The 25,301-nt window shown below is 43.8% G+C and overlaps 1 protein-coding gene across 1 annotated transcript in view; it reads left to right on the top strand.

Moving 5' to 3' along the window:
• The window catches only part of NUDT14 (nudix hydrolase 14), a 59,755-nt gene extending 45,208 nt beyond the window's left edge, over nucleotides 1–14,547 (top strand). The window contains exons 4-5 of the mRNA XM_082058323.1: nucleotides 1,616–1,853; nucleotides 13,491–14,547. Of these exons, the coding sequence (XP_081914449.1) occupies nucleotides 1,616–1,853; nucleotides 13,491–13,731 (479 nt within the window). The 3' untranslated portion in view covers nucleotides 13,732–14,547. The remainder of the gene's footprint in view (nucleotides 1–1,615; nucleotides 1,854–13,490) is intronic.
• The last annotated feature ends 10,754 nt before the right edge of the window (nucleotides 14,548–25,301 follow it).

The following is a 25,301-nucleotide window of genomic DNA, read 5'->3' on the forward strand; positions in this document are numbered from 1 at the left end:
GGGGGTAGTTGTCATTTATGATAATTGTCATAGCTCTTAGAAGTTCTTGGAACAGTGACAAGAGATACCCTTCAAGGATCTGTCCTTCAGACTCTGCATGGAATATTTTTTTTGCTGCCTTCTTTCTGCGTTTTAGAAAGAAAACTGACCTCTAGTCGTGCTTTTCAACTAAGAAATGAATGCTTCTTTCCTTAAATATTTGAGTCTCAAAGGCTTAGCTGTAACTACTTCAGGCAGCTTCAAAAGTTTTAAATTCTGGAGAAAAATTAATTTGGGGGCAAACTTCTGCATTTCGTCTTTCTTTTTAGAGTGATCTCAACATCTCCTTTTCAGGTACTGATCTTGCTGTACTGCACTTCTGAGGCAAGATGTGTTAGAGAAGGAGTCTAGGCACAAACTTCTGGGGAATAGACTCTCCCCCAGAGACCAAGTGCTTGAGAAGTCACTGTGGTACTTCTATGAGACAACATTTCTTTAGGGATCTTGTTGTGTATCACAGTTTTAAGGAAGAGTAAGCTAAATCAAATAACTGGAAGAACAAAAAGTCCATTAAACTTGAGCTCTTTTATATACCAGTCTCTAAGATTTGGAATGGGAAACAAAAGATAAGCTCATTTTAAAACTATTTTATGTGTATATTAAATCTGTATGTAAAATATTTTAATGAAATAAAAGCAATTTCAAATTTTAAAATATTTTTATTCAGGATATTTTATAATGTCCTCATGTAAACCTTTAATAAAAAGCAAAGTGATAGATCTAAGGGAGTTTCAAAGAACAAACGTGGGATTATACCTTTAAACTAAAGTTAGAATGATTGGAATTGTCAGTAGCGATTCTCTGTGTGTTAATGTCCAGTCCTGCGGTTCTCACTCAGGCAAAATTTCTGTTGACATCAGTGAGAGGTTTTGCTTAAATAAGGACTAAAATCTGGCATTTGCACTTTCTTTAGGAGTGCATTACAGTGGCAGCTGTTTGTAGATTAATTCAAGAAGTCTTTTTCAGACTCCATACAGGAATCTGCACAAGGAACTACATGTTCAAAAGAGGAGATTTTTTTTTTCCCAAACCAACATACATGCTTTTCATACCCTTTCTAAGTAACAGCTGAGTTGACAGGCTGAAAGACTCATCATTGTGCACATGGTACATAATGTGCAACCCATCTTTCATAGTTTAAATTAAATCCTGATATCCACATTGCCCAGCAAATGAAAGCTGTTTGGACCTTCTGGGACTTAGATTTCTTGGATGAACTAGCTTCCACATATATAGATATTTATATATGTATTTATATATATATATATATTGTAAGGTGTGTATGAACTCATTCCAAATGAGGGAAGCACAAATAGAGTTTAAAGAAGAATTTCACAGACATGGCAAGAGAACATTTGTTCTCTAAAATTCCTATTTCGGTGTGTCATAATTTTAACAGAAAACACAACTGAATGTGTTGCTACTCTCAAGTGCTCTGATGGTTATAAATTCCCAGGCAAAATTAGTTTGTACTGTCTTTTTTTTTTTTTTCTATTTAATATGAATAAAATTAATTAAAATGAAATTAAACAAGAACCACAATGAAACTCTCTTGGTTTTGTTTTTGATTTTTAAGCTGTGTACATGTGTGAAGTAGAAAGGCATCATCCCGAAGTCTTTCGGGATCAGGACAAGGAGAGCTTCTCTCGCCTAGCGGATCCCTTACCTGCTGCAGTAGGAGTGACCTACGAACTCTGCGCTGGCATCGTAGACAAACCAGACCTTTCTTTAGAAGAAATCGCATGCGAAGAAATCTTGGAGGAGTGTGGCTATCATGTTCCCGTTACAGAGCTACGGAGGATCACTTCTTACAGGTAAACAGCAGTATGTTAAAACACTGCTTTTTGTTGTTTCGCACATTTCTGAAGTGGCTTGAATGTACATTAATGTTCCCTTGTTTAAGCTGCGTGTTGGAGGAACACGGACATCTGAAAGTCTGTGAAAGGTGTAATTTTCTGCAAGTGAGAGGAGTATTTACAGAGACTTAAGGAATTATAAATTCAGAATTATGGGATTGAATTCCAAGTAAGAATGATACTGTTGTGATTTGTTCCAGAAACTATTACAACTGTGAAAAGTTGCATTGGGCTCTTCAGAGCAGTTTGTTGCAGCATTTGTTGCCGGTCTTTATCAGATGTTTCCCATCTCCAATCTTTATTATTCTGATTAACAACAGAAGCTACCCAAGATGAACTCTGATTTACCATTAACATAACTTTGTAGAAGCCTGAGAACTTGCACCATTTGATCTAGATATTAGATAATATTCGGGCCATAATTAAGGCTTCTTTGACTTGGAATAATGTTATATGTGAAGATTTTGCCGATTTGACTGTGAAAATTTTTACCTTATGTTTTTATAGGGTTTTAATTAGTTATTGGAAAAGATTTTGGTATGTTTTAATACATATGCTAGGAATAAGAGAAAAACAATATGTAAGGGGAAAAATAGTTGTTGGAGGGAAAAAACAATCCCTCAGGAGAAACTGCACAGACTTTTAATCCCATTATATCTCCTCCCCAGCTTTTACTATTGTTATCCAAAATGTATGTATGTTTGTATTTTACAGAGAAAGCAGGTTTTTTACTTTCTTTATTTTGCTTGACATCTCCATTGAACTAGGCCCTGTCATTGGTTTTTAATTTGGGAATTGAATACAAATCCACAGCTGTCAATCCTGGCAAATGTTATTTCCTGCTGGATTAACAGGCAGTGCTTCTGTGGAGGGGAGGGGTGAATCACAGGAGCTGTCTCTTACAACTCCTTCAAACTGGATTGTTCTACTGAAAGAAAAAGTGCCTGCTGGATTTATGAGCAAAAAAAGGTCTATAGAATTTCATAGGCTGGGTGACACTTGACAGGCCACAGCATGCAGATGTATACATATGTAGATGTACGTATGTATGTGCATATAAACACAAAATAGGAAAAGTGGAATATCATTTCTGTAGCTGTAGAAGTTTGTAACTTCAGTGTAGAAACTTGACTCAACGTTAAGGATTTATATCTGGCTAAAACACTGTATATTTTTTGGTTGATAAATGTCTTTGTGTCTTACAGGTGGTTGTTCTTTCAGTTGCCTTTTTTTTTTTAATTGCACTGACTTGCAAAGAGAGTATACAATTGGAGTTCTCTCTGTTGAGACCCATGCATAGGGCACTTAATATGTTAATCCCCCAGTCCTGCTTTGTCTATGTGGGCACAGCTTTCTACGCATGGAGATACATGCTGAAGTCAGAAGGGCCTGTATAGTATTTACTTCTTTAGATTAATGGGAGAGGCTAAAGCCTCCAAGGTGGTATTTCACAGTTTCTTTTGTTGGACCTCCTGTGCCCTGTATTAGAATTTTATTCCAAATGTTATGATCTTCCTGCTAGGAGTGTCCTGTTCTTCCTTTAGCCAAAGACCGGCATAGTCTGATCCTAGAGGATCTGATGCAGGCAGGAGGTAACTTGTTCCCCTATGGTCTGCTAAGGACATTTTTTTCTGTAATGGTTATGTTACATATAAGAATTGCTGGGCTTTTTCTAAGTTTGACAGGTTTTTCTAAATGGTTTATGCCATTTCATGCTGTGACTGTCAATACAAAGCATTGACATAAAGCATTACATTAGTGCAGATGCATCCCATTAATAATTACAATACATCACACGCTTCTATTATTATCTGTCATCCCAGTGATCCATGTAATAGTTGTTCTACATTATTAATTGATCCAGTGCATCAGATCAGAGAGAAGCCTTAGAAAACAGAATTGGATGGAGTTTGGGGAGGATCTCACCCAGACTGCTCCTTTTTCAAAGATCACACTCAGCCAGGTTTAAATCACTTCTGAAAAATGTGCATCTGTCCTTACCCTAAAATGTGATCATTCCATAGCCCCTCCGGGCATTCTGTCTGAAGTGTCTAACATTCTGTACCATTAGCAAGTTTTTTCCTCATGTTGTGCCTCAACTTTCCTTTCTTCTTTTCTAGTCTGGGACTTAATCCCTTGTTCCCAGTGGACATGAAGTACTTCTGCACATCCCATGTATTTGTTTGACCACGTCTCCCCTTTATTTTATTTTTGCCTCTGCAAAACTTAGTTGATTTAAGCTTTCTCTTTAGACCATGATTTCTAGCTGTCTGATCATTCCTTCTGCTGTCCTCTCCTTTCTCTCCATCTGGTCTGTATGTTTCTTAAAAATACGGTGCCCAAGGTGGAACACGGTATTTTAGCGGGGGCTTTGCTGGTGCTAGAGTGGAAGCATTATTTCCCTGCTCGCACAGGTGATTTTGTTTATATGGTGTAGTTGGATGTTCACCTTTTTTGCAGCAGCACTACGTTGATGACTTGTGGTCCGCAATGCCTTCCCTATCTCAAAACTCTTTTCTGCAGCAATACTGCACTGTCATTCACCTCCTGTCTGTATTTGTGCTGTTCATTATTCCTGCCTGAACACAGAGCCTTGAACCTGGCTTTACTGAATTGCACTCTGTTTTTTCAGATCATTTCTCCAAGTTGTTGGGATGATTTTGAATTCTAATATTCATCTGTAGCTTCTTATAAATAATCTACCTCAGCTGTGCTACCTGCAGTCTATATTTCAACATGTAAGTTGTAAAACAAAATATTGAATTATATTGAATGGAGGATAGTCCCCAGTTTAGTTTGTGTTTCCAATTTGACAGTGATATCCATTCCATTTTGATACTTGTTTTGCACCTATTTCACAGTTGCTTCAATTTATAACTATATCGTGATCTTCTAACTTCTTAATGAAACTGTCACATTAAATAGGGTTCAAAGCCCTGATAAAGTGAAGTTATATTGGTTGTGTTGCTGCCCCTATCCACAAGACCTGTTATCCTATTATAGTTTGACTGCACTTGATATATTCCTGACAAATCTGTTAGCTGTTGTTCCTTTCTTGATCTAAATAAAATCACATTAAAATATTCAGATAACTATAATTAATAATTACAGAGTTAAGTCTACTATTTTTTTGTAGATAAGAACTCAGAGTTGTGTGCACAGTGAAAAGGCAGTTGAACAAACAAGGGTTTATGGGTCATTACCTTTTGGTCTGAAAGGAAGGGAGTTGTCTTGTGTTCCTAATGACACCACTTTCTGGAATCATGGTCATGAGAAGGAAATTGCTTGACTGGAAGAAAAGCAGGACTTGAGCTAGACCTGACAGAAGGACATGGAAAGCAGAAGACACATCAAATATAAAGGGAGAAACAGATTTGGGCTGGGGAGATCAGTGCAGTTCTGTGGCTAATGGGTTGAGAAGGGGAGGTCATGGCCAACGTGTAGGGAGAACTTAGAGCAGGGAGAGAAATGGAATGGAAGATCCTCAAGTAAAAAAAGGGGGAAGAAGCGATGGAGGAACAATGCAGAGAAAAAACATGGACTGGGGACTAAATGGACTCAGGGAAAGCGCATTCATGGTGGTTGTGAAGAAATCTCTTTAACAAAATGAGGAAGGTACTGATGTGTTCAAACAGAACGTCATTCTTAAGCAGTGGATGCAGTAAAGATTGGAGGTAATCTGAAGACAGTATTTTTCCCTTTTTTCTTCCTCATTATTAGGCCTTGCAGCAGTTGTTTGGGGGAATTTCTTTTTTTTTAATGTTTCTCAGTTAACCAGATAACTACAATACTACTACAGATATTTCAAAATCACATACAAATAAGTTGTGGAGCCCCATTCTTAAGCTTTGTCACATCTCCTATGACATGATACTCACCAGAGAGAAGTCAGGCACTGAATTATCAGATCTCAGACTTAATTAATCTGAATGATCCACAGAGTAGCTGTGGAGTCAATGAGAAATCAGGAAAGAAGCCAGGAGTCGGGGAATTTGCACTGGTTGAGCAAGAGTCTTAGGAACAAGTTGTTCCAGCAACAGGAGGCCAGTGCGGCGTGGGTGAATGAAGGAGACTGGACTGGGGACAGATAATGAGATATACAAACATATTAAGAGGGACTTGATTGGAGGAGGTCAGAGGAATCACACATTGAAGAATTAGAGATATCTGTTCCTATTACAGAAAAATGCCAGCCAGAAGGTGAATTTCAATGCAAATGGTTCATTTTGCTTTGTAGATGGAGGCAAGTATCATCCTGAAAAAAATCTCTGTAATCTCTGTGGTGTTTTTCGTCTTCTCCTCGTGGCTACACAATTTGCTGCTTTTGTTCTTAGCACACAATGTGTAACCTCGTTTTGGTATTACCAAAAGTTTGGGTTCTATTCTGGCAGCAAATAACCCACTTTTGGAGGTTTCCTAAAAGATTTGCTGCCTACTGGTGAGTTGAGTTCTCATCAGCTATATGTATGACTTCAGTCAAAAATGACATAGATGGTAGATGGAATGGGTGGATAGGAACCATTTAGATCAATAATAAAATAAAGTTAATACTATAGTAGCATAACTGTAAACTGAGGCTTCATTAAAATGATCGTCAGTTAAATCGTTCATTTTCGAAAGCTCTAAAACAAATCTGTGAGCTTCTCTCCAGGGATTTTTTTTTCTCTAAATGCAAAATTTTGTAAATGAGCAACTTTAGACTTACTCATATATCAGATATAACGAATTTTCTCTCTGTCACAATATCCGAGCAGTTTTCAGTTTGGATCCCATGTGAAATTCAGCTGTGAGTTAGCTTCTTAGGATGAAGTACTTCCAGCTATCTTTCATGAGACTTGTTTCTTTACAGTACAGGGGCAGGAAAATATGTTGTTGTTAAATATGTTATTATTGCCATTGCAGCTGACAGTATTTTCTTTTAGTTCTTGAAACGTTTGGTCTTCTTGAGGAATATTTATAAATTTTTTTGGACTTAAAGAACACTTTAGAGCATCAGGATAAAGTTGAAGCAGAGCTTCTGATTCTGCTTTCTTTTCCCTTAGTTCCCTCTTTATTTTCTCCCAGAGGTTGTAATAAACTCTGGGCTATGAATTGGATACAATAGGAGCTGCAGATTGTCAGCCCTGCTACAAAAAGATCAGATGGATTAGTTTAAGGGCCTAACTGTATTAACATAGGTACTTACTTTAATCTTCCTACATTTGATTTTTCTCCAAAAGTATACAACAAAGAAGAGTATTCATAGAATTAATATTGGATGTTCCAATTACTGTGCTATGGCTATTAGCCCCCATGCAATGAGGTAAAAATGGTTTGTATTCCCAGGTTATTATGTAGAAGGAATAATAGCCTTGAACATGTTGGAGTGCATTATAATTAGAAAGATCACCTGCTAGTACACCTGTTGGGTGATGGCATAATGTAAAATAATTTTATGTTAATTACTTCTCTGCTTTTCTCCTGCACCTGCTGCTTATAATGTCAGAAGTGTACAAAGGTCCTAAGAAGTGACAATAGGAGCTGCATGCCACTGTTCATCAGTTTACATGTCGCATGCCTAAATAGATCCTGATTTCAGCATAAATAAGAGATTTGTGTTGCGTTTATTTGTAAACATGAATTATGTATTCACTATACACTCAAATTCTGCACCCAACTGGTTTACATCTCAGAAAAGGATAGATTGCATTTAGGAATTTTCACATAAACTGTGTCAGACTAAAACTAAAAAATACACTTTTCTGTTAATAGGAACAGGTAAATGTTGATTATAGATTTCATAGTTGTTAAATATTAAGAAAATATTAGAAGTTTAGCTTTTGATTTCTGTCTGTTAGAAATCTGAGTTAAACTAATAATTCTTCACAATGATAAGTCAATTTATTTGTTCCCCACTTCCCAACAGAGGAGTGGAATATAAGATGTTGTTTATTTTCTTGTATGTTTGTTCCTTCAAATTAAAAATGCAGCATTGATGAACATAATAATCGTGAATGTAATAATTGGTTTGCACAGATGAGCACTCAGACATGAGAAGGAAGGAAAGCTAATCTTGAGTACATGCTTTGAATTTCGGCCCTGCTTACAGGTGTGCACACGTGTGTACCTGCACATGTGTGTGCACACTGCGCTTGAAGAGGAAACTCACTGGGCATGGGCAAACGTAGGGGGTGGACTCAACCTCACTTATGGCTTTTAGGCACTAAGCAGCTTTTTTTCTTTCAAGCAATAAGGTACTGTTACCCACTTATGATAAAAATACATACGTAATATGTCTTTATTCTTATGAAATTAGATATGATAAGTGAAAGGTCCCATTTTGTGAGTGCTGCTGCATATGCCACATACTTCCTCATGCATTTATTAAAAGGGAAGAGCTAGACAGAGGTTTTGTGACAGCTACTATTGCCGTGTTTCAAAACCAGATTGGAGTGACAATCTGTCTCTTGTGTTTTCCCTGGTCTGAGGAGGAAGTAGGTGGAAAATCCTCTATTTCCAGCCTGGGCAGGGGTGAGGAGAAGCACTTTGCAGCCGTTCTGCAGAAACGGCTGCTCTGCCGGGCTGTCGCCTACAAGTGTGTTGCCCACAGCTTTGAAAGCCACAGCATGATTTAATCACAGCGTTTGAGTGGGTTTCTTTTTTAAATGAAATATGGGAATGCAGCGTACGATCTTGTCTTGATGTGTTAAACTTTAAGTTACTATTGTGATGAAAACCATACCACTTCGGTATCCTTGCTTTGGCATGCTTACATTCTTAGACTTGCTGTTGTCAGAGGTAATAGAGGTTTCTAATTGTCTCTGAACCTAAAAGTTTAGCGCTGATTGACTTTTGGTTTTAAAAATCTCTCTCTCTTGAAGTTACAGGGTTTGTGAGCTTAAGTCCTAATGATTTGACAAAGACTATTTGTCAGCCAAGTATCTGTTAATTGAAACAACTATAAACTGGTTATAAGAAACTGATGCTCATGATAACGAGAGGAGAAAAACAGAGCTGTGTTTTGTATAGATCATTTGCATTTGCCCCACAGTGGTAAATAAGAGTCAGGCACCACACAGACGCATCAAAATACATCTGGAACAATCAGCTAGGTCAAGCCAGGCTTAGTAGGTCTGGGTCAGTATGAGCCATGACGTGCCTGGTCTGGACAACATGGTGCAGAACCTGCGGAGCGGGAATGAAGCCCGAAGTCTCACCAGGGCTGGTGCTGCGAGTTCAGACCCTGCTCGCCCTCCCCCAAACCAAACCTCTCTTGCACTGGGGAGACACCTTTATCGGGAAGGTGGTTTTCCCAGGGTGAAACTCATCACTGGCAGTTCGGGTGTGCTGACCCCTGTGATTTCCACAGATGCAAAGCTAATGAATAGAGCTGTAATCTGTTAATAGGTGACTCATTTCAGACTATGCCAAAAGCGTTTTATTCGTAATGCGAAATACTAGGGCAAGGAAAAGTGTATGTCACAGACTTGGAATAGAGGAAAAAGGTGGCAGAAAAAGGAATATAACTATGAATAAAGGCACATCAAAATTCCTTAAACATACTCAGAAAATGCAAATAAGTGTGCAAAAGCATAGGAGGTTCCTAGTGACAAATAGACCTGAAAACATAATTGCAGCCTGTTGCCTCTGTAACAGACCCACCTCACCCTCTCATCTCTTTCTCCTCCAGCCCCAGTACCCAAAATCACTGAAATGCACACGTATTTTCCAAGAATATGTGTTAAGACACTTCATTACTTCAACCAGATGGAAACTAAGAACGGCTTCAAAGCAACAAACCTACTAACTTTTGATTTTTACAAAAGTCAAAGGTACTAAGGCAGATGAGATGTCAATAGCATTGATTTTTTGACAGTGTTCTAAGGACAGGGAGTCTAATATTTAAGAGTCTGGAAACGTTGTGGAAGACAGCAGTAGGCAATATTGGAGAAAATTTAGTAAAGGGCATTCCATGTGGTTCCATGGAAAAATGATTAACCTGCACAGTATGCCAGAGCATTTAGAGAAAGAAATATCAACTAAAAGAAGGTAAGAAATTAATTATAGTCCTGTATCTTTCAACCTCTTTCTGGAACTATTGAAACAGATATGTAGTAGACAATAAAAGCTATGAATATGTACATAAACAATGTCATGCAATAGTCTCCAAAGTCACCTGTGTAAATAGTGTGGGGATTCTAAGTAGTCTTAGAAACATTAAGTTTGCTGTTTTTTGGGGGGAAGGGTAGAATAGAATAACATGAGTATTAATACCAGCACTCTTCAATTTTATTTATCACTCATTTGAAAGTTTTTATTAGTTTTAATTAATAACTCATTGCAAAGTTGCACCAGAGCAATACAAGTTAGGCAATCAAATTAGAAAGAATGAACATGTGGGTATGTCCTCCCTTGACTACATATTGTTGCAATTTTTTCATTGGTTTCTGTGGCAAATGATGATAGGCCAGTGTATGTGAATAAATGCCATAACTTTGGACATGTAAGGGAGGAAAGACACTGATGTGTGGTGCTTTCCTCTTTTAAAGTATATTCAGTGTAGAAGCCACTCTTGATGTATTTAGTTCACAAGGAAAGAAACACTGATTTATGTAAATACAATGGAATGATGGCATATTGAAATCACTCCATGATATTTGAGCTATAGTGACAAGAAACGGAATCTCGTGGCGTAGCACCTCAGGGAGCAGCAGTTCTCCTTTATTTTAAAGAAAAGATGTGCAGCAAGTGAACTCCTGTGATTTCCACAGCTGCAACTATCACATAAGTAAATGGTCACAAGTGGTATAGGAGGAGATTACGCTGGAAATATTCAAGCCAGAGTGTTCTTATAGAAGGACATCTTAAATAAAGTTTCTCTGGTTTATATATAACGTTTACATAATTTCAGGTCAACATGGGTATACTCAGTTTGAGAGCATTTTCATTCTCCAGGTGGGGTACCACAGGTGAAGCTTGGACTTGACCCTCATCAGAAATAACATAACATTAAATATATTATGCATAGTGCTGTTTTGTTTTTGGTTTTTTTTATAGTACCTATGGAGACTTGCAAACCATATTCTTTGTCTTGCAAACTTTACAATATAAATTAACATGCATTTTTTATTTTTACTATCAGGTACCAAAAAAACCAATATCTGAACCCCAGGCTTCCTATGTTTATTTAATTATTAAAATTGCAATTATTGCAGAAACTATAGAAGAACAAGTAATCACTATATATAGAGAAAAACAGATCTCGATCTCTAGTTGTTTTAAAAAAATAAATCCTTACTACCTCTTCACACAAGAAAAAAAAGAAGGAAAAGAGGGAATGAAAAATGCACAAACCACCAGCTATTCCATCACAAATACGTTCTCTCAGTGGGGCTCTTGGAGCTCTGATGGTGAGGGTGGGTAACACCCAGGGGACTAAGCTGAGGGAGACGAGTCACTCAGTGGCCAGAGCTTAAATAGCCAGCGGTGGTGGGCTCTGAAATAGATCTGGTTGCTCGTAGTATTGCATTTCCAATGTTGCTTTTTAACATTATGTATTATTGCTTGATAATACCAAGAAAAATATATTGGATTTTAACACAAAGAGAATCTAGTAAAGTGTGCATTGTCCTCATGGCAGAAAGGGCACTGGTAGCACATGAGCATAAAAAAATGTTCCAACAGGGGTGAGCTGGTTGCTGATAGCAACTTGATGAACAATGAATTTACCTTACCTTTATAATGAGATCAGAATGATTAAGCCAGTATGGGGGGCCAAGTCTGCAACTCCTGCTGCTTTCCAAGTCCACATTTGTGTTGTGCTGTCTGCTGGCCAGATCTGCAGTTGGGAAGAGACGGACAGCAGCACGGCTGGAGAACGGCATCACTCTGCTGGGCACCTTCCCATTGGGGAAGGGACAAGAGACGGTGGTACAGGGAGTCCTGAGAAGACACTTGCTCTAGTGCCAGTGGCCACGTAGAGGTTGTGGATGATTGTCAGCCCTGGGTGGCTCTTTCATAGACAAACCGTTTCTGATGGTCATCAGAATAGATGGTCATCTACTCTAGGTGTACCTGCTTTAGCAAGTGGGTTGGACTAGATGATCTCCAGAGGTCCCTTCCAACCCCAACCATTCTGTGATTCCCTGATGGTATACAAATACCAAGGACGGTGGCTGCAGAAAAGAGGTCCTCGGAGAAAGTAAATACCAGGTCAGATTGACTGGGGAAGGAGATCATGGACCTTGGTGAAAGTGGAAGAGAGAGGGAAAACTGTCAGTCTGGCCTCTTGCTGCGTCTTAGTAGGTCACATTTTGTTGGTTAAAGTGTGTATCAAAAAGCCCGCTGCTGACACTGAGATAAAGTTATGAGTCCAGAATAAAAGAAATTCCATAGGAGCCCTCCAAGTTCCTGGAAGTGCTGAAGATGGTTACGTTTCTCTTAGATATATAGGTCTTATTCTGGAGGGGTGAAACGTCTCATCCAAAGTGGTAATCAGTGGTAATTTTAGGAAAATAATTCACTAGTTCATTCCCTATTCTGTGTTTAAAAAAAGAATGTCGATTGATGTAAGAAACCAACTTCAATAATCACTATTAATTCTCCAAACAAAATAATTGCCAGTGTTCTTAGAAAACTGAGACACAAATGATTAATTCCTGCTGTGGGGTGTGATTTATTGTGGATTAACTGAAAGACTTAGTTGACTAATGGTTTGGTAAGTATGGATATACACTCTAAGATCATAACACTGCTACAAATCTTAGAATCCTCTGCATGTATAATAAAACAGAAGCTAATTTTTTAGCTTGCCCTAATGCCTCATTCATAGTTCCAGCAAACTTCAGATGCAGATTAATTGCGAAAAGTTGCTTGTAATCATGTAAAATAAAGAAGTTGCGATTACAATGTGAATATTATCTTGGAAGGACAACATGAGTGGATTATGTACTTATCCCTTATTTAATAATACCTAAATTAAATAGTCCTAAGGAAACAGAGGATTAACAAATAAGAAGTATAATACACTGGGAGGCTGAATTACTTCAGATACATTTGTGCTTACAGTGGTCCATTTGGGTCAAGGCTAAAGTTCAGGAAGGATAGAGGAAAACTCTCAGGCTGCCTTTCTGTTCCTGTCCATGACTAGAGGACTCCAGCTGTGAATGGACATAATCTTCTTAATAGCAAAAAAATCTAAATATTTGTGTAAAAACAAGCCAACAAATGCAGAATGATAGCATACAGATACACTGAGCAGCTTCACTCTGTTTGTAAATCTCTGTGAGTCATAGTGCAGTCCAGCTCTCACTAATGTCAGTTGAAAATACTTCTGTTGACTTCAGTACATGTAGAACAACAGTTCACCAATTCACTTTTTATTTTCTCCCAAATTCACATTTTTTCCAAAGCTGCAGAATATATTTATCAATTTCTGTATTAATTAATTAATTAATTAATTAATTTATTTATTGGTTCTAAAGGACATTAGCAGAGAGCAAGGACATGCATTTTGATGTTGCATAGTGACACCAGTGAAGGACCCCCATTTCCATTCATAATTCCTAGCTACTTTCTTTTTATCTAAAACAAAGTTTAATCTCTGCTTTTTTCCAGGGCTGGAGTTGGTGTGACAGGTTCTAGGCAGACATTATTTTATGCAGAAGTAACAGACCAGATGAGAACTGGTGAAGGAGGTGGCCAGCCTGGAGAAGGAGAGCTGATTGAAGTTGTAGAAGTACCTTTAGAAGACTCCATGAAGTTTGCTTATGACGAGACTCTCCCGAAGACGATGGGTGTCATCTTCAGCTTCATGTGGTTCCAAAACAACATAGCGCCCAAGCTACCAAAAAAATAAAGCACCATGATTTTAAGAAAAGCTTTCCCGATGGTTCTGTGGATACAGAAAACTGCAAACCTGCCTGTATTGGTCAACTCAACTTTTCGCTGACCAAATCTTTCTTGAAATAAATTTGGAAGTAAAATCTGAATTAAAATCCTGACCTGATTTCCATCACTAGCATATACTTACTGGCTTCACTGAGGCCAGGATTTGCCTCTGAGAGGCAAATGTTGATTTTTGCACCAAGGCTAAGTAAATGTGTCCAGTTCTCCTGTTTCATGGCACTGCTCTTCCACTGCTCTGAAGAGTTGCTCAGGACCTCAGTGCAGCTGCTGTACCAGCCTGTCACTGTGGTCTGTACGTACTAGCAGCTGTGTATTCACTCCAGTTTCTGGTATTTTTTTGAGGGGGAGGCAGCAAACCTTAATAGTCACAGATATCCTAACGAGGTTTCTGAGTTCTGCACAGCTCTCAGGGAGCAGCTTTCTCTGTGGTGTGTAACTCCTATACAGAGGAGACGTTCGCATTTCTGAACATGCAGACCTTTATTTCATCAGCAAACATGTCTGTAAATCCTCCTGCTGATGTGTCATTTTGACAATAGACCAGCTGTAAGATTATGCTTCTGTTTGTTCCCACCACAATGCTAAGCAGCAGTGATGGTGTTAGAGGGATGAATGATGGGTGCTGCTACTGGAACATATGCTTCTTTGTTTGTTTTATGAGTAATACTTGATTAATTAGATCAAACTTTGTCCTCTAGAATGAGACTTGAGAGGACAAATTCTCTTGATTTGAATCTGAGGTGACTAATACAAGTGATGTCTCTGAGATGTTCTGTGGTTTCAGTTTCCTTATTGCCCAAACGGGAAGAATGGGACTTACCCCTCAGATAACACTCCTGCAAATCTAATGATCAAAAGTGCTTTATGGAGAGGTTTTATCATCATTTGTGCAGTTTACATTGAACCTTGTACAACCTGCACAGGCATACTAAGCAACACAATTTGATTTGATAAAGTGGTCTAATTCAAATGTATATTATTTGTTTGATCTGCATAGTTTAGACGTGGGCTGTTTGTCCTGTGACAGTGTTAAGAGCGTGAATGAAAGAGAATCAAGTCTAGCAATTTGATTATGCAGTGGTTTATGTTATTCACCAAGTTAATTAACGTCTACATTATATGTGCTTCTAGGATTACTGAGGTACTAAATGTGTTTAGAAGATGAGTGCTGCGAATATGCAAACTTTCATATAACAACTGGAATAAATGCAGTATAGATGCATGATGGTATCCAGTGGCTGATTTAAAATAGGTGTATAAATAAATATTTTTTTTAAAATGCTTGAAAAATTAATACTTGCTGGTTCACCTACTGGCAGGGAGGAAAGATCCTTGGAAAACCACTGGCAAAAAAGCAGCCTTCATCTGTGGGAGTCAGACACCTTTTGTGAAAGTGCAGATACCTTTGTTTTGAACTGTGTCTGAACTGAGTTATCGTGAAAAGCAAATAAATTCTGTCTGTCTGATGTATTTACACTGGAAGGTGTTTCAGGGCAGGGTATCCGCTGCTCTGCGTCTTTACGGTGTCTCGTACAATGTGTCCTGATTGCTGCTGAGGCCTTTATGAACTGTGACAACGTGTATAATACAGGCTGTAGTTACCAAAGTATCTATTTGATTCCATCAAAATTCTTACACAGAAGCTTGTTGACTTATTTAGTGTCAAGCTAATAAGCATGTGTGTATTCATGTCAAAAGCTGGTTTTGCTGCATAATGCAGTAATTTGGAAAAATAAATTGGCCTAGTGGAGGGAGGGGGGTCAGAGTTTGAAACTTTTCAAAGCAGCATTTATGTATTTATACTGTTTGCCCCAGAATTACAAATGGACAAAACTCCACTTGTAATGAGGCCCGTCATGCGATGCTGACAGCTTTACCCTGTCAGACATTCCCTCCACTTTCGCATCCAGGACCTGGAGTTGGTGCTTCCCAAGGCACTGATGTGGCGTTAACGGCCTTGATGAGAGCCCAAGGCTTTGACCCACACGTGTGGGTGGCAAGCATTTTGGAGGTGATTTGTCAGACTTAATACAAATTTCACACATTGGTACATCTAGAAATGCCTTCAAAACTCAGCACCTGCGTTTGGTTTGGACTCATCAGAACACACCTGGAGGAGGCAGGTCAGCCACCGTTGGGTCTGTTGTGCCACCATGAAACGTGACACAAAGATGATTAAGGGAGTGAAGCATCTCCCATATGAGGAAAGGCTGAGGGAGCTGGGTCTCTTTAGCTTGGAGAAGAGGAGACTGAGGGGTGACCTCATTAATGTTTATAAATATATAAAGAGTGAGTGTCAGGAGGATGGAGCCAGGCTCTTCTCGGTGACAACCCATGATAGGACAAGGGGCAATGGGTTCAAACTGGAACACAAGACATTCCACTTAAATATGAGAAGAAACTTCTCAGTGAGGGTGACAGACACTGGAACAGGCTGCCCGCGGAGGTTGTGGAGTCTCCTTCTCTGGCGACATTCAAAACCCGCCTGGACACATTCCCCTGTTCCTGCTCCGGCAGGGGAATTGGCCTGGATGAGCTTTCAAGGTTCCTTCCAATCCCTGACATTCTGTGATTCTGGGAACTGTGGTTGTTGCACCTGCAGAATAGAGACCATATTGTTATCTACATCTACCTGAAAGGACGTTGTGGAGAGACGGTTGTTGGTCTCTTTCCCCAGGTAACAAAAGACAGGACAAGAGGAAATGGCCTTAGGTTGCATCAGGGCAGGATTAGCTTGGATATTAGGAAAACTTTCTCCATTGAAAGGGTTCTCAACCATTGGAACAAGCTACCCAGGGAAGTGCTTGAGACACCATGACTGGAGCTATGTAAAAAAATGTGTAGATGTTGCTGTTAGAGGCACAGTTTATTGGTGGAGTTGCCAGTGTGAGATTTGCAGTTGGAAACAATGATCTTTAGGTTCTTTCCCAACTTAAACGATTCTGTGAATCTGTGATTTCACTTGAAGCCGGCCTGGTGCGTCAGGGCTTGGCCTAGATAGTCCTCGTGGGCCCCTTCAAACCAGGGATATTCTATGATTATGAGATTGCCATTGGCAGGCAGAGGATAACAACCCAACATAAAGCACATCACAAGGTGCTCTGAATAACACTAACCCTGGCCCAGCCTTTGCCAGGACACCAGGGCAGCTGTGCTGTGGGCCGAAGGGCCGGGTGGCCGGCGGGCGTGCCTGTGACGCGCCTGTGACGCGCTCTGGCGCCTGTGACATCACAGGGGACGAGTCCCCACGGGGCGGTTATCAGGGGCGCCAGCAGCAGCGCTGCCCCAGTCCGGCCTGGGCCAGCGGTGAGTGCGCAGGCGGGGGGAGGCCGGGCTGGACGGGGCCGGGGCAGAAATGCGGCCCCCGGGGGTGGGTTCTCGCCCTGCATGGAGGGCCCGGCCGCTCGCGGGAGCACCTTGGGCAGGGCACGGAGCTGCCACCGCCGGGGCCGGGGCAGCCCTTGCTGCCTCCCAGCTGCCTCGGCCCCGCTCCTGCCTGCCCCCAGCTCCCTGCGGCCCCCGGCTCCGTTCCCCCTGCTGCCAGCTCCCTGCCTCCCACCCTGCCCCGCTGAGCCCCTTCTCTCTCTTCTCCTGCAGGCCATGGCTTTCAAGGACCTTTTCGTCAGCCTTTTGCAAATTCTAATCGAATATGTGCAACCGGTTGGCTATGAACTGGATGAGGAGACGCGCGAGCGCATGAAGCAGCGCGAGGAGATGCTGAACCGTGAAATGACTCGGCTGTGGCAGGAGATAGAGCAGAGGGACCAGGAGCTGAGGAACCAGGAGCTGAGGAAGCAGGAGCAGAGCGTCTCTGCCTGGGCATCCCTGTTCCTCGCTGCCTTGCAGCACTGGCAGTTCTGGGCTCTTGCTGGAGGCCTGGTGCTGCTCTTTGGGCTCTGCTGGTGGTTCAGGAAAAGGAGCCATCAGCCAGCCAGCAGCAGCAAGCGTGGCAGCTGTGGAAGCCTGGAAGAGGAAGTGGAAGAGAAAGAAGACCCCTTCTATATGGACAGATTTCCGGAGGAGTACCCCTTGTGGCCACTGCCAAACAGGAAAGAAACATGCAGCGTGGTGGAAGACCTGGTGAATGAGCTTCTCTGTGTCTGCCGAGTCTTCTCTGGCAATGACTTCATGCCGCGCCTGCAGCCCGCTTTCGGACTGGATGGCTTCCTAGAAAGCCGGAATGCTCTTGGAGAAGACTTTGTCTATCGCCTGGTTGTGCCCCTGAAGCCGCCCCCCGGGCACTCCTTCCATCTCGAGCAGGTCCCCGAAGAGGAGATGCTGCTGAGATACTCCCGCCTGCGTGTGGAACTGGAGTGCATGTGCATAAGGGAGCGGAAGCTGGGAGACATGCTCTGCTTCCTCCACCACCCTGAGGCCGAGCTGATGGACCATCAGGAAGCCAGCCTCCTGCAGACCCTCTGCACCGGCCCATACCTCGACATGCAGAAAACCGCCCTCTGGCTCCAGGAGCTGATGACAGCAGCCGGCGTTGCCGTGCTTCAGTCAACCACGTGCAAGCTCACGGTGCTGCCATCGCCACGCTTCTGCAAACTCAGGGTGACCACTGCCTGTGAGACCTCCCTCTTCATTGAGCTGGTCTTGGCGGTGCAGCAAGACAACTCAGACACATTTGTGACCATGGAGTAGGCAGAGGTCAGTGTCAGCACCCGTGAGGAGGCTGAAGAGGCTGCTGCGGGAGACAGAAAGGAAAGGGAAAGCAAGAGCAGCAGCGTCATCCCCCAGACCCCGTGCGACAGTTCCAATAAATGTTTCATTGCCAGTGAGTGTCTGTGCAACGGTTTGTAGAGGAACGTGGGCACAGGGTGCTGGCAGCTCAGCAGCCCCAGAGTTGGGGAGCATTGTGCAGAAGGCCTGATGCGGTGGACTCTGCTTTCATTGACTCCGTAACCAAGGCTCCCTCACCTGTCCGCGCTCCTCCGTTGGGGCAAGGAGAATAACTCATCCCCTCCACAACTCTGCACATTGCTTGTTGCTCTGTGGTGTGACAGGCTCAGGTGGGAAAGCAGCTTCCCCTGAACAGCACTCCCTTCTTTGTGCCTGGAGCTGGATACACAATCCCTTGCCGTGTAGTGGCAACCAGAGTCCAACTGCCTTGGACCACAGGGGTCCACAGCTTTCCAGGGTGCAGAGCTGTGTCCCCTGGGCTAGTAGTAGCAACTTCATGCCCCAGACAGTCTTCTCAGGAAAGCAGCAGGTGGTGACTGCAGCGGTTGCAAGGATGACTTTTACCAGGCTTTCCTGTCACTCTGTTGCATTTCAGGTGGTGATTTCACCAGGGCCTAGACATTCCCAAATGAGAAGCACCACTGATGTGCCTCCGTGTGTTCAGTGTGGCTGTGGTACGGGATGTGACCGCCCCAGACGCTCCCTGGGGAGCTGGTGATGAAGAACAGAGCACGCTGAACGTGGACAAGACACGGCTCTGTTGCCAGTGGGAATTGCTCCTTCACATGTTCTCCAGAGCAAAAGCACACGCTCGGAAGTGGGATCTGATGCAGCTGACGAGGCCATTGCAAGGAGGCTTGTGACAGAGATGGCATTGCCACCTGGACAGTGACCACACATTCCTTCTGGGAGCTTTTAAAGTGCAAAGTTGCCAAGAAATGTTCTGTTTGAAAAAATGCTGCATCTCTGTCTATGCATCACTTTGTCAGCTAACACAGGTGTAGGGTGCAGTTTCTCTACAGAAGACATCCCTGTAACTCCTTCACAACCAAAACCTTGCCAGAACACTGGAACAGGCTGCCCAGGGGGGTTGTGGAGTCTCCTTCTCTGCAGACATTCAAACCCGCTTGGACACCTTCCTGTGTAACCTCATCTGGGTGTTCCTGCTCCGGCAGGAGAATTGGACTGGATGATCTTTCGAGGTCCCTTCCAATCCCTGACATTCTGTGGTTCTGTGTGTGTCACCAACTACAGTCTGCCAGGGAGAGCACACAGCTGTACCCAGGACGGGGTGAGAAGGAAGGTCCTAAAATCTCTGTGAGCATCGCACAGCTGGTGCCAGCCAGTTGTGCCTTGGCTGCAAATCTTGGAGCTGGACAGTTTGAAACTCACGTGTATTTTGCCCGTTCCAAGGCACTGTGGCCGTCCCTCTAACGTACTGTCCCTCGCTGAGAGCGTGTGGCTTGGGGGAGTGCCAAGGGCAGTGCCAGACTTGCCAAAATCTGGCCCAAAGCACTGCTGTTGGTCAGCAGAAGGCTGTTCCCCATCACTCAGCAGGGTGGAGGGCTTGCAAGTTAGATGTGTCTGAGGTCTGGAAGTTTTGAAAATGTGGAAGAAAGGGCTTGAACTTTTTTTTTTTCTTTTCCAAAACAGTAGATAATTTATATTTATGAAAATAATACTGGAGCAATTCAGATGCCGCTTCTCTCATCAGGGCTCATTTCGAAGATCACAATTAGAGCAAATCTGATATATATCAGCCAAGCCCAGGCAGGAAAAGAGTGCTTCTAATGGAAGCTTGAAATCACATCTGTTTTAGATGCAACCCTGAGACGTGCCTATGTCCAGAGACAGCAGACAGTTCATAATAATACAGGGTCCCTATTTGCTGCTAATGAACACTGACTCCAGCCAGCAAAACTCTTATCTGATCTCATCCAACCACCCCCATGAGATCAGCATCTCTCTTTTAATAAGTACAATCGAGTGACCCACATTTAAAAATCAAATCTTAGCATCTCTCATCTTTATGATGCGGCTTTGGGATACAGAGGTAATCTAATGAACCTGAAATTATGACTCAGGCTTCTAGCAAAGCCTGAAATTATAAGATCTTGAATGTAACGTCACTGTCAGGATCACTATTAGGTGGCAGAAGAAATGTCACCAGCACCTTGTGAGTACATGGATCTTGCTTATTTTTGTTTTCTATTGCCCTATTTGTAAAGTATCTACAAGCCCTAAGCTACTCCCGGATCTCATGAAATTAAAGCACTGAGCGGTGATATGATTAAAACGTCTTCTCTAAAGGCTGACACTAAATAAATGAGCTGAATTATGCTGTGGGGTAGGTTGGGGCAGGTGCAGGGATGGGGTGCGGGGTCCCCGGGCTGGTGGGGATGCTCCTCGCACCACTGGCAGCCCTGTCCCCTGGCAGGCGGCCGCTTGCCTTTTCGCCCACTCCCTCATTACCATCCCTCCCCTCCAACCATAAAAGCCATGTTCCCCGACTCCCCGCAGGGCCACGGCCAGGGCCAGGCCAAGGGCAACTGATATAATTGCTCCTGAAATACACGTGCCGACCTCGCAGGGCGACCCACTGGACAAATAGGATTTTTGCTAAATTAGGGCAATTGCCGAGCACACTTCACCCCCTCGCCGGGGCTCTATACATAGATGAAAGGCACACCCAGTTGTGAAATCTGTTGAAATGGCACACCTGGTGCTGTCTGCAAGTCTATTCACAACCGTTAGCAGGTGCGACTTGGCCTTTGTGGCCATAAAAGTCTGGCTGCGCGGCTCCTGCTGTGCTCCCCGCGCCCTCGCCGCCCTGCGCGCTTGGCAGGGGAGGCTGTCGCAGATTAATGCGGTTGTTTGAAGCTGTTGGGAGCCACCGCCTGAAGCATGTAGCAGCTTCAGAGGGATCAGAATAAGGCCTGTGCACACAGGAGGGATTTGCAGCTTTGGTCTCGGTGACTGCGCTGGGGTGGAGGTAACAGGCGGGGCAAGGCTGCTGGCTGCATGGGGACACGGTGCAGCATGGTCCCCATGTCTGCAGTCCCAGGGATGCTGCGAGTGGCCCTGCCGGCAGGTACCAGTGACTTGCAATCCAGCCCCTGTGTGGGATCAGCCTCCCCAAAAAGGATTTTGCTCACTCTGCTTTGTGGGATGCTACATCTCTACCAATGCAGCAGTAAGGTGGAGCTCCAAAAGCCCCAGCCGCAATTTGGAACCAAATTTAATTTAAGAAAGGATGCCATGGACTTTAGAGCAGGTTTCCAACAGCAGTTTTCATTCCCACTCGTTCACACAGGGTTCTACTTGATATGAACAAAAAAAAGGGTGGTCATACAAATCCTGCACTAGGCGCTCGGAGCTCTCTGGCCTGCCTTAGGACTGGCTTCAGTGCTTTTCTCGTAATTGGAAATACAATCAGATGCATGTTAAACCCTGGCAGCCACGCACTGTATTGTTTTGCTGCTGGAGTACTCAATATCCTGTGCTGGCTTTTGTCTCTAATAAAACATTCAAAAGCAGTGGTACTCTGAGAAACCCATTTTGGACACTTGGTTACTGTGAAAATGGGCTGGAAATGAGCGATGTGGGAACAGCTGTCAACTATTGCCAGTTAATGGCCACCTCCATGCCCCAAAATCTCATTTACAGAAAAATCCCTGGGCTCTTCTTGTACCCACCTGTGGTTCAGTGTTCAGGGTATTGGTGTGATGCATAGGGCATTCAGTAGTAAAATTAACATGATTTTATCATTTTACAACAGCATAATGTTGCTGTGATCGCTACAGATGTGCTTGTGGCAGGCAGGAGCCAGCCCTGGCTCAGTCACATTGGACCAGCCGGGGATGGATGAGGAACCACATGAGCCCCGAGGGGACCTCCTGGGGTCGAGACCACCTGTGCGAGAGCATGACCACTCCAAACGATGCCAGCTGAGTGTGTGTCCATCACAATGTGAACACAGCCTGGTTTTAACCCTGTTTCCCTGGAGCTGTGGAGAGGGGCTTGGAAAAAAAAAAAACACAGCAAACTGTTAATTAATACTCCTGAAAACAGGCATAGGAGGACAACACCCCACCTGGCTACAGGTGCAATGGAAACACAGGTGATGGGCCTCACCCCACTGCATCAGGGTGCCTGGCACAGCACCTGTCCCCAGCCCTTTCCAAAGCCTCCGGTGGGGGCTGGTGGGCAGACCTTGGTGCTCTTTGTGACACAGCCCAACCGCCACCTCCAAAGCCTCCCAGGGAGCTGCGGCCAAGAGCAAGGGCCATGAGAAATGGTGTCCTCCAGCCAGCCGGTCCCCTCCAGGGCTGCAGCTGCTCCAGCTGCTCCTACAAGCCAGGTGATGGGGATGGGTTTCAGGGCCAGAGTCACTAATCAGGCCAGAATGACAAAGAATTTTTTTACGATGAGGATGGTAAAACACTGGCCCAGGTTGCCCAGAGAGGTGCTGGATGCCCCATCCCTGGAGACATTCAAAGCCAAGCTGGCCGGGGCTCTGAGCAACATGATCTGGGTGAAGATGCCCCTGCTCATGGCAGGGGTTGGACTGGATGAGCTTAAAGGTCCCTTCCAACCCAAACCATTCTATAGTTCTGTGATTCTATGATCAGGTTTCTGATGAGCCCGGCCAACAGAGGTGGTGGTGGATAAAGCATGCCTCCAGCTCCTGCCCACTATGTAGGTCCCTCCAGCAGCCCTACCGTGTGTTTGTGGGGATGCAGCGTTCAGGTAACGCTTTTGCTCGTGCAGCACTTGCTAAAATAACTGGACATGGCACAATCACACACTTGAGAGTGCTAGAAACAATTTAAGAAATGTTCTTGGGACAAACGGCGGGTGCTGTGCAAACAGCTCCCCGGGGTTTGTGAAAGGGGCCCCGGCTGCCCGGCCCCACAGGAATGCACTTGCACTGATAACCTGCCCCGCTCCTTTCGTAACCTCCTTCGCTTCGTCCTTCAAGTTCCCCCCGCACCCACCCTGAGGTTTTGGGGTGCTCCTTTAGCAATACAATCAGGAAAACAAAGCCAGGGTGTTGCAAACCTGTGCCACACTCTCTCCAGCTCCTCTTTTCTATTCAATATGAAATTGCGGGGTTTCACTCCCCACGTATCCCCACAGAGATTTAACTTAGGTTTTGCCCCTCCAAGGCCTCCAGCTTTCAGCAGACCTTAAGGTGAAGCTCACTGTCTTGACAGGGTTCGTACCACAGCCCGAGCGCTGCTGACCCTGGAGCTGCCAGTGCAGGAGGGATGCGAGGGCTTGAGTTACAGCGATCGTCATCATCGATACAGCAGCTGAGTTACAGCGATCCATCAGCTGCTGGTCCTCCCTGCCAGCCCCGCCGCTCCGTGCTGGTGTCAGGGCAGGTTCACAGCACCTTTGCTCCCGCTCCAGCAGGTCTACAGGTTTGTGGCAGTGCAGGGGAGCCCCAAGTGTGTGAGGGCTATAGGAAGTCCCCAGAGCTGGGACCTTCCAGAGGCAACAGGAGAGGGAGGGGGACATAGAATCATAGAATCATAGAATCATTTCAGTTCGAAGGGACCCTCAGGATCATCAAGTCCGACCACAACCTAGCCTAACTACACTAGCACTACACCATGTCCCTAAGAACCTCGTCTTAAAGACCTCCAGGGATGGTGACTCCACCACATCCCTCGGCAGCCTGTTTCAATGCCTGACAACTATTTTTGTGAAGAATTTTTTCCTAATATCCAATCTAAACCTCCCCTGGTGCAACTTGAGATCATTTCCTCTTGTCCTGTCACTTGCTACTTGGAAGAAGAGACCAACATGTCTCCCTGGGCTTTGAGACTGGTGTCAGGATCTGTCCTGTCTCTTCATGTCATGCTCAGGGAAGTCAGGGGACCAGCATCAGGGCACCTCAGGATCAGGCAAAGCAGCTGAGGTCACATTCGGGATTTGTGCTTAGTCATGGAAGTGCCTCAGAAAACTTCATTTCCTGTGGTGAGCAGCATCCGACCCTGTTTGATATTTATGAAATATCTTTAAAGAGCAGGGCAGGGGGCTTGTAACAGGCCCCAGTGCAAAAAGGAAGCAGAGTTAGGCCAATGCTGGGTGTGTATGAAAATTGCACGGCCTAATGTTGGCCCTCCAAAGCAGCCACAACCCTTTGCATGCCCAACCGGCTGATGCTGTTGGGGTGGATGCTGTCCCATCTGCAGCAGCTCTGGTTTGCAGTGTCACACTGAGCAGCTTCTGGGCTGCAGAGAGCTGGAGCAATGCATGGGAGACAGCCAAGCCAGGTACCAGCTCCATACCCAATGTTCTCTTCTGCTGCATCTTTCCGGCCACGCTGCCAGCTTCATCTTTTCAAATGTCTTTCTTGTACCTCTAACGCCTGTGTTTGTTTTTATATTTTTTCCTCTTCTATTTTCTTTCTTCTATTGCTCTCCCATATGATCTGATCCCAGTCTCTCAGATGAGAACAGTCAAAATATCACCAATACATCAAAATAATAAGATCTGATTCCAGGGGCTCTCACAGAGCCAAGGCACTGAGTGAAGGCTAATGGGTTTATTGATCACAGCAGAGCGACAGCTCTCTCTGGCACAGGACTTACCTCCTAGATGGAGACCAATGTGTAGATTTTTTTTTTCTCATTGGCAAAAGGAATATGTAGATATTCTGCAGGTAATTAAAAAGGTCTGTTCCTGGTTCAATTAATAGGGGAGGTGTCAGCAAACATGAAAAGAAGAAAAAAAAAAAAAATGGAGATGAAGGTCTTGCCTTCTAAAGCTGCATGACTGATAGTAATGCCCTGTCCTTTTTCTATCAATCAAGGCTGATTGGCA

This window comes from Streptopelia decaocto (genome assembly GCF_964273445.1).
Source record: "Streptopelia decaocto genome assembly, chromosome: 7".
In the NCBI taxonomy this organism is placed as follows: Eukaryota; Metazoa; Chordata; class Aves; order Columbiformes; family Columbidae; genus Streptopelia; species Streptopelia decaocto.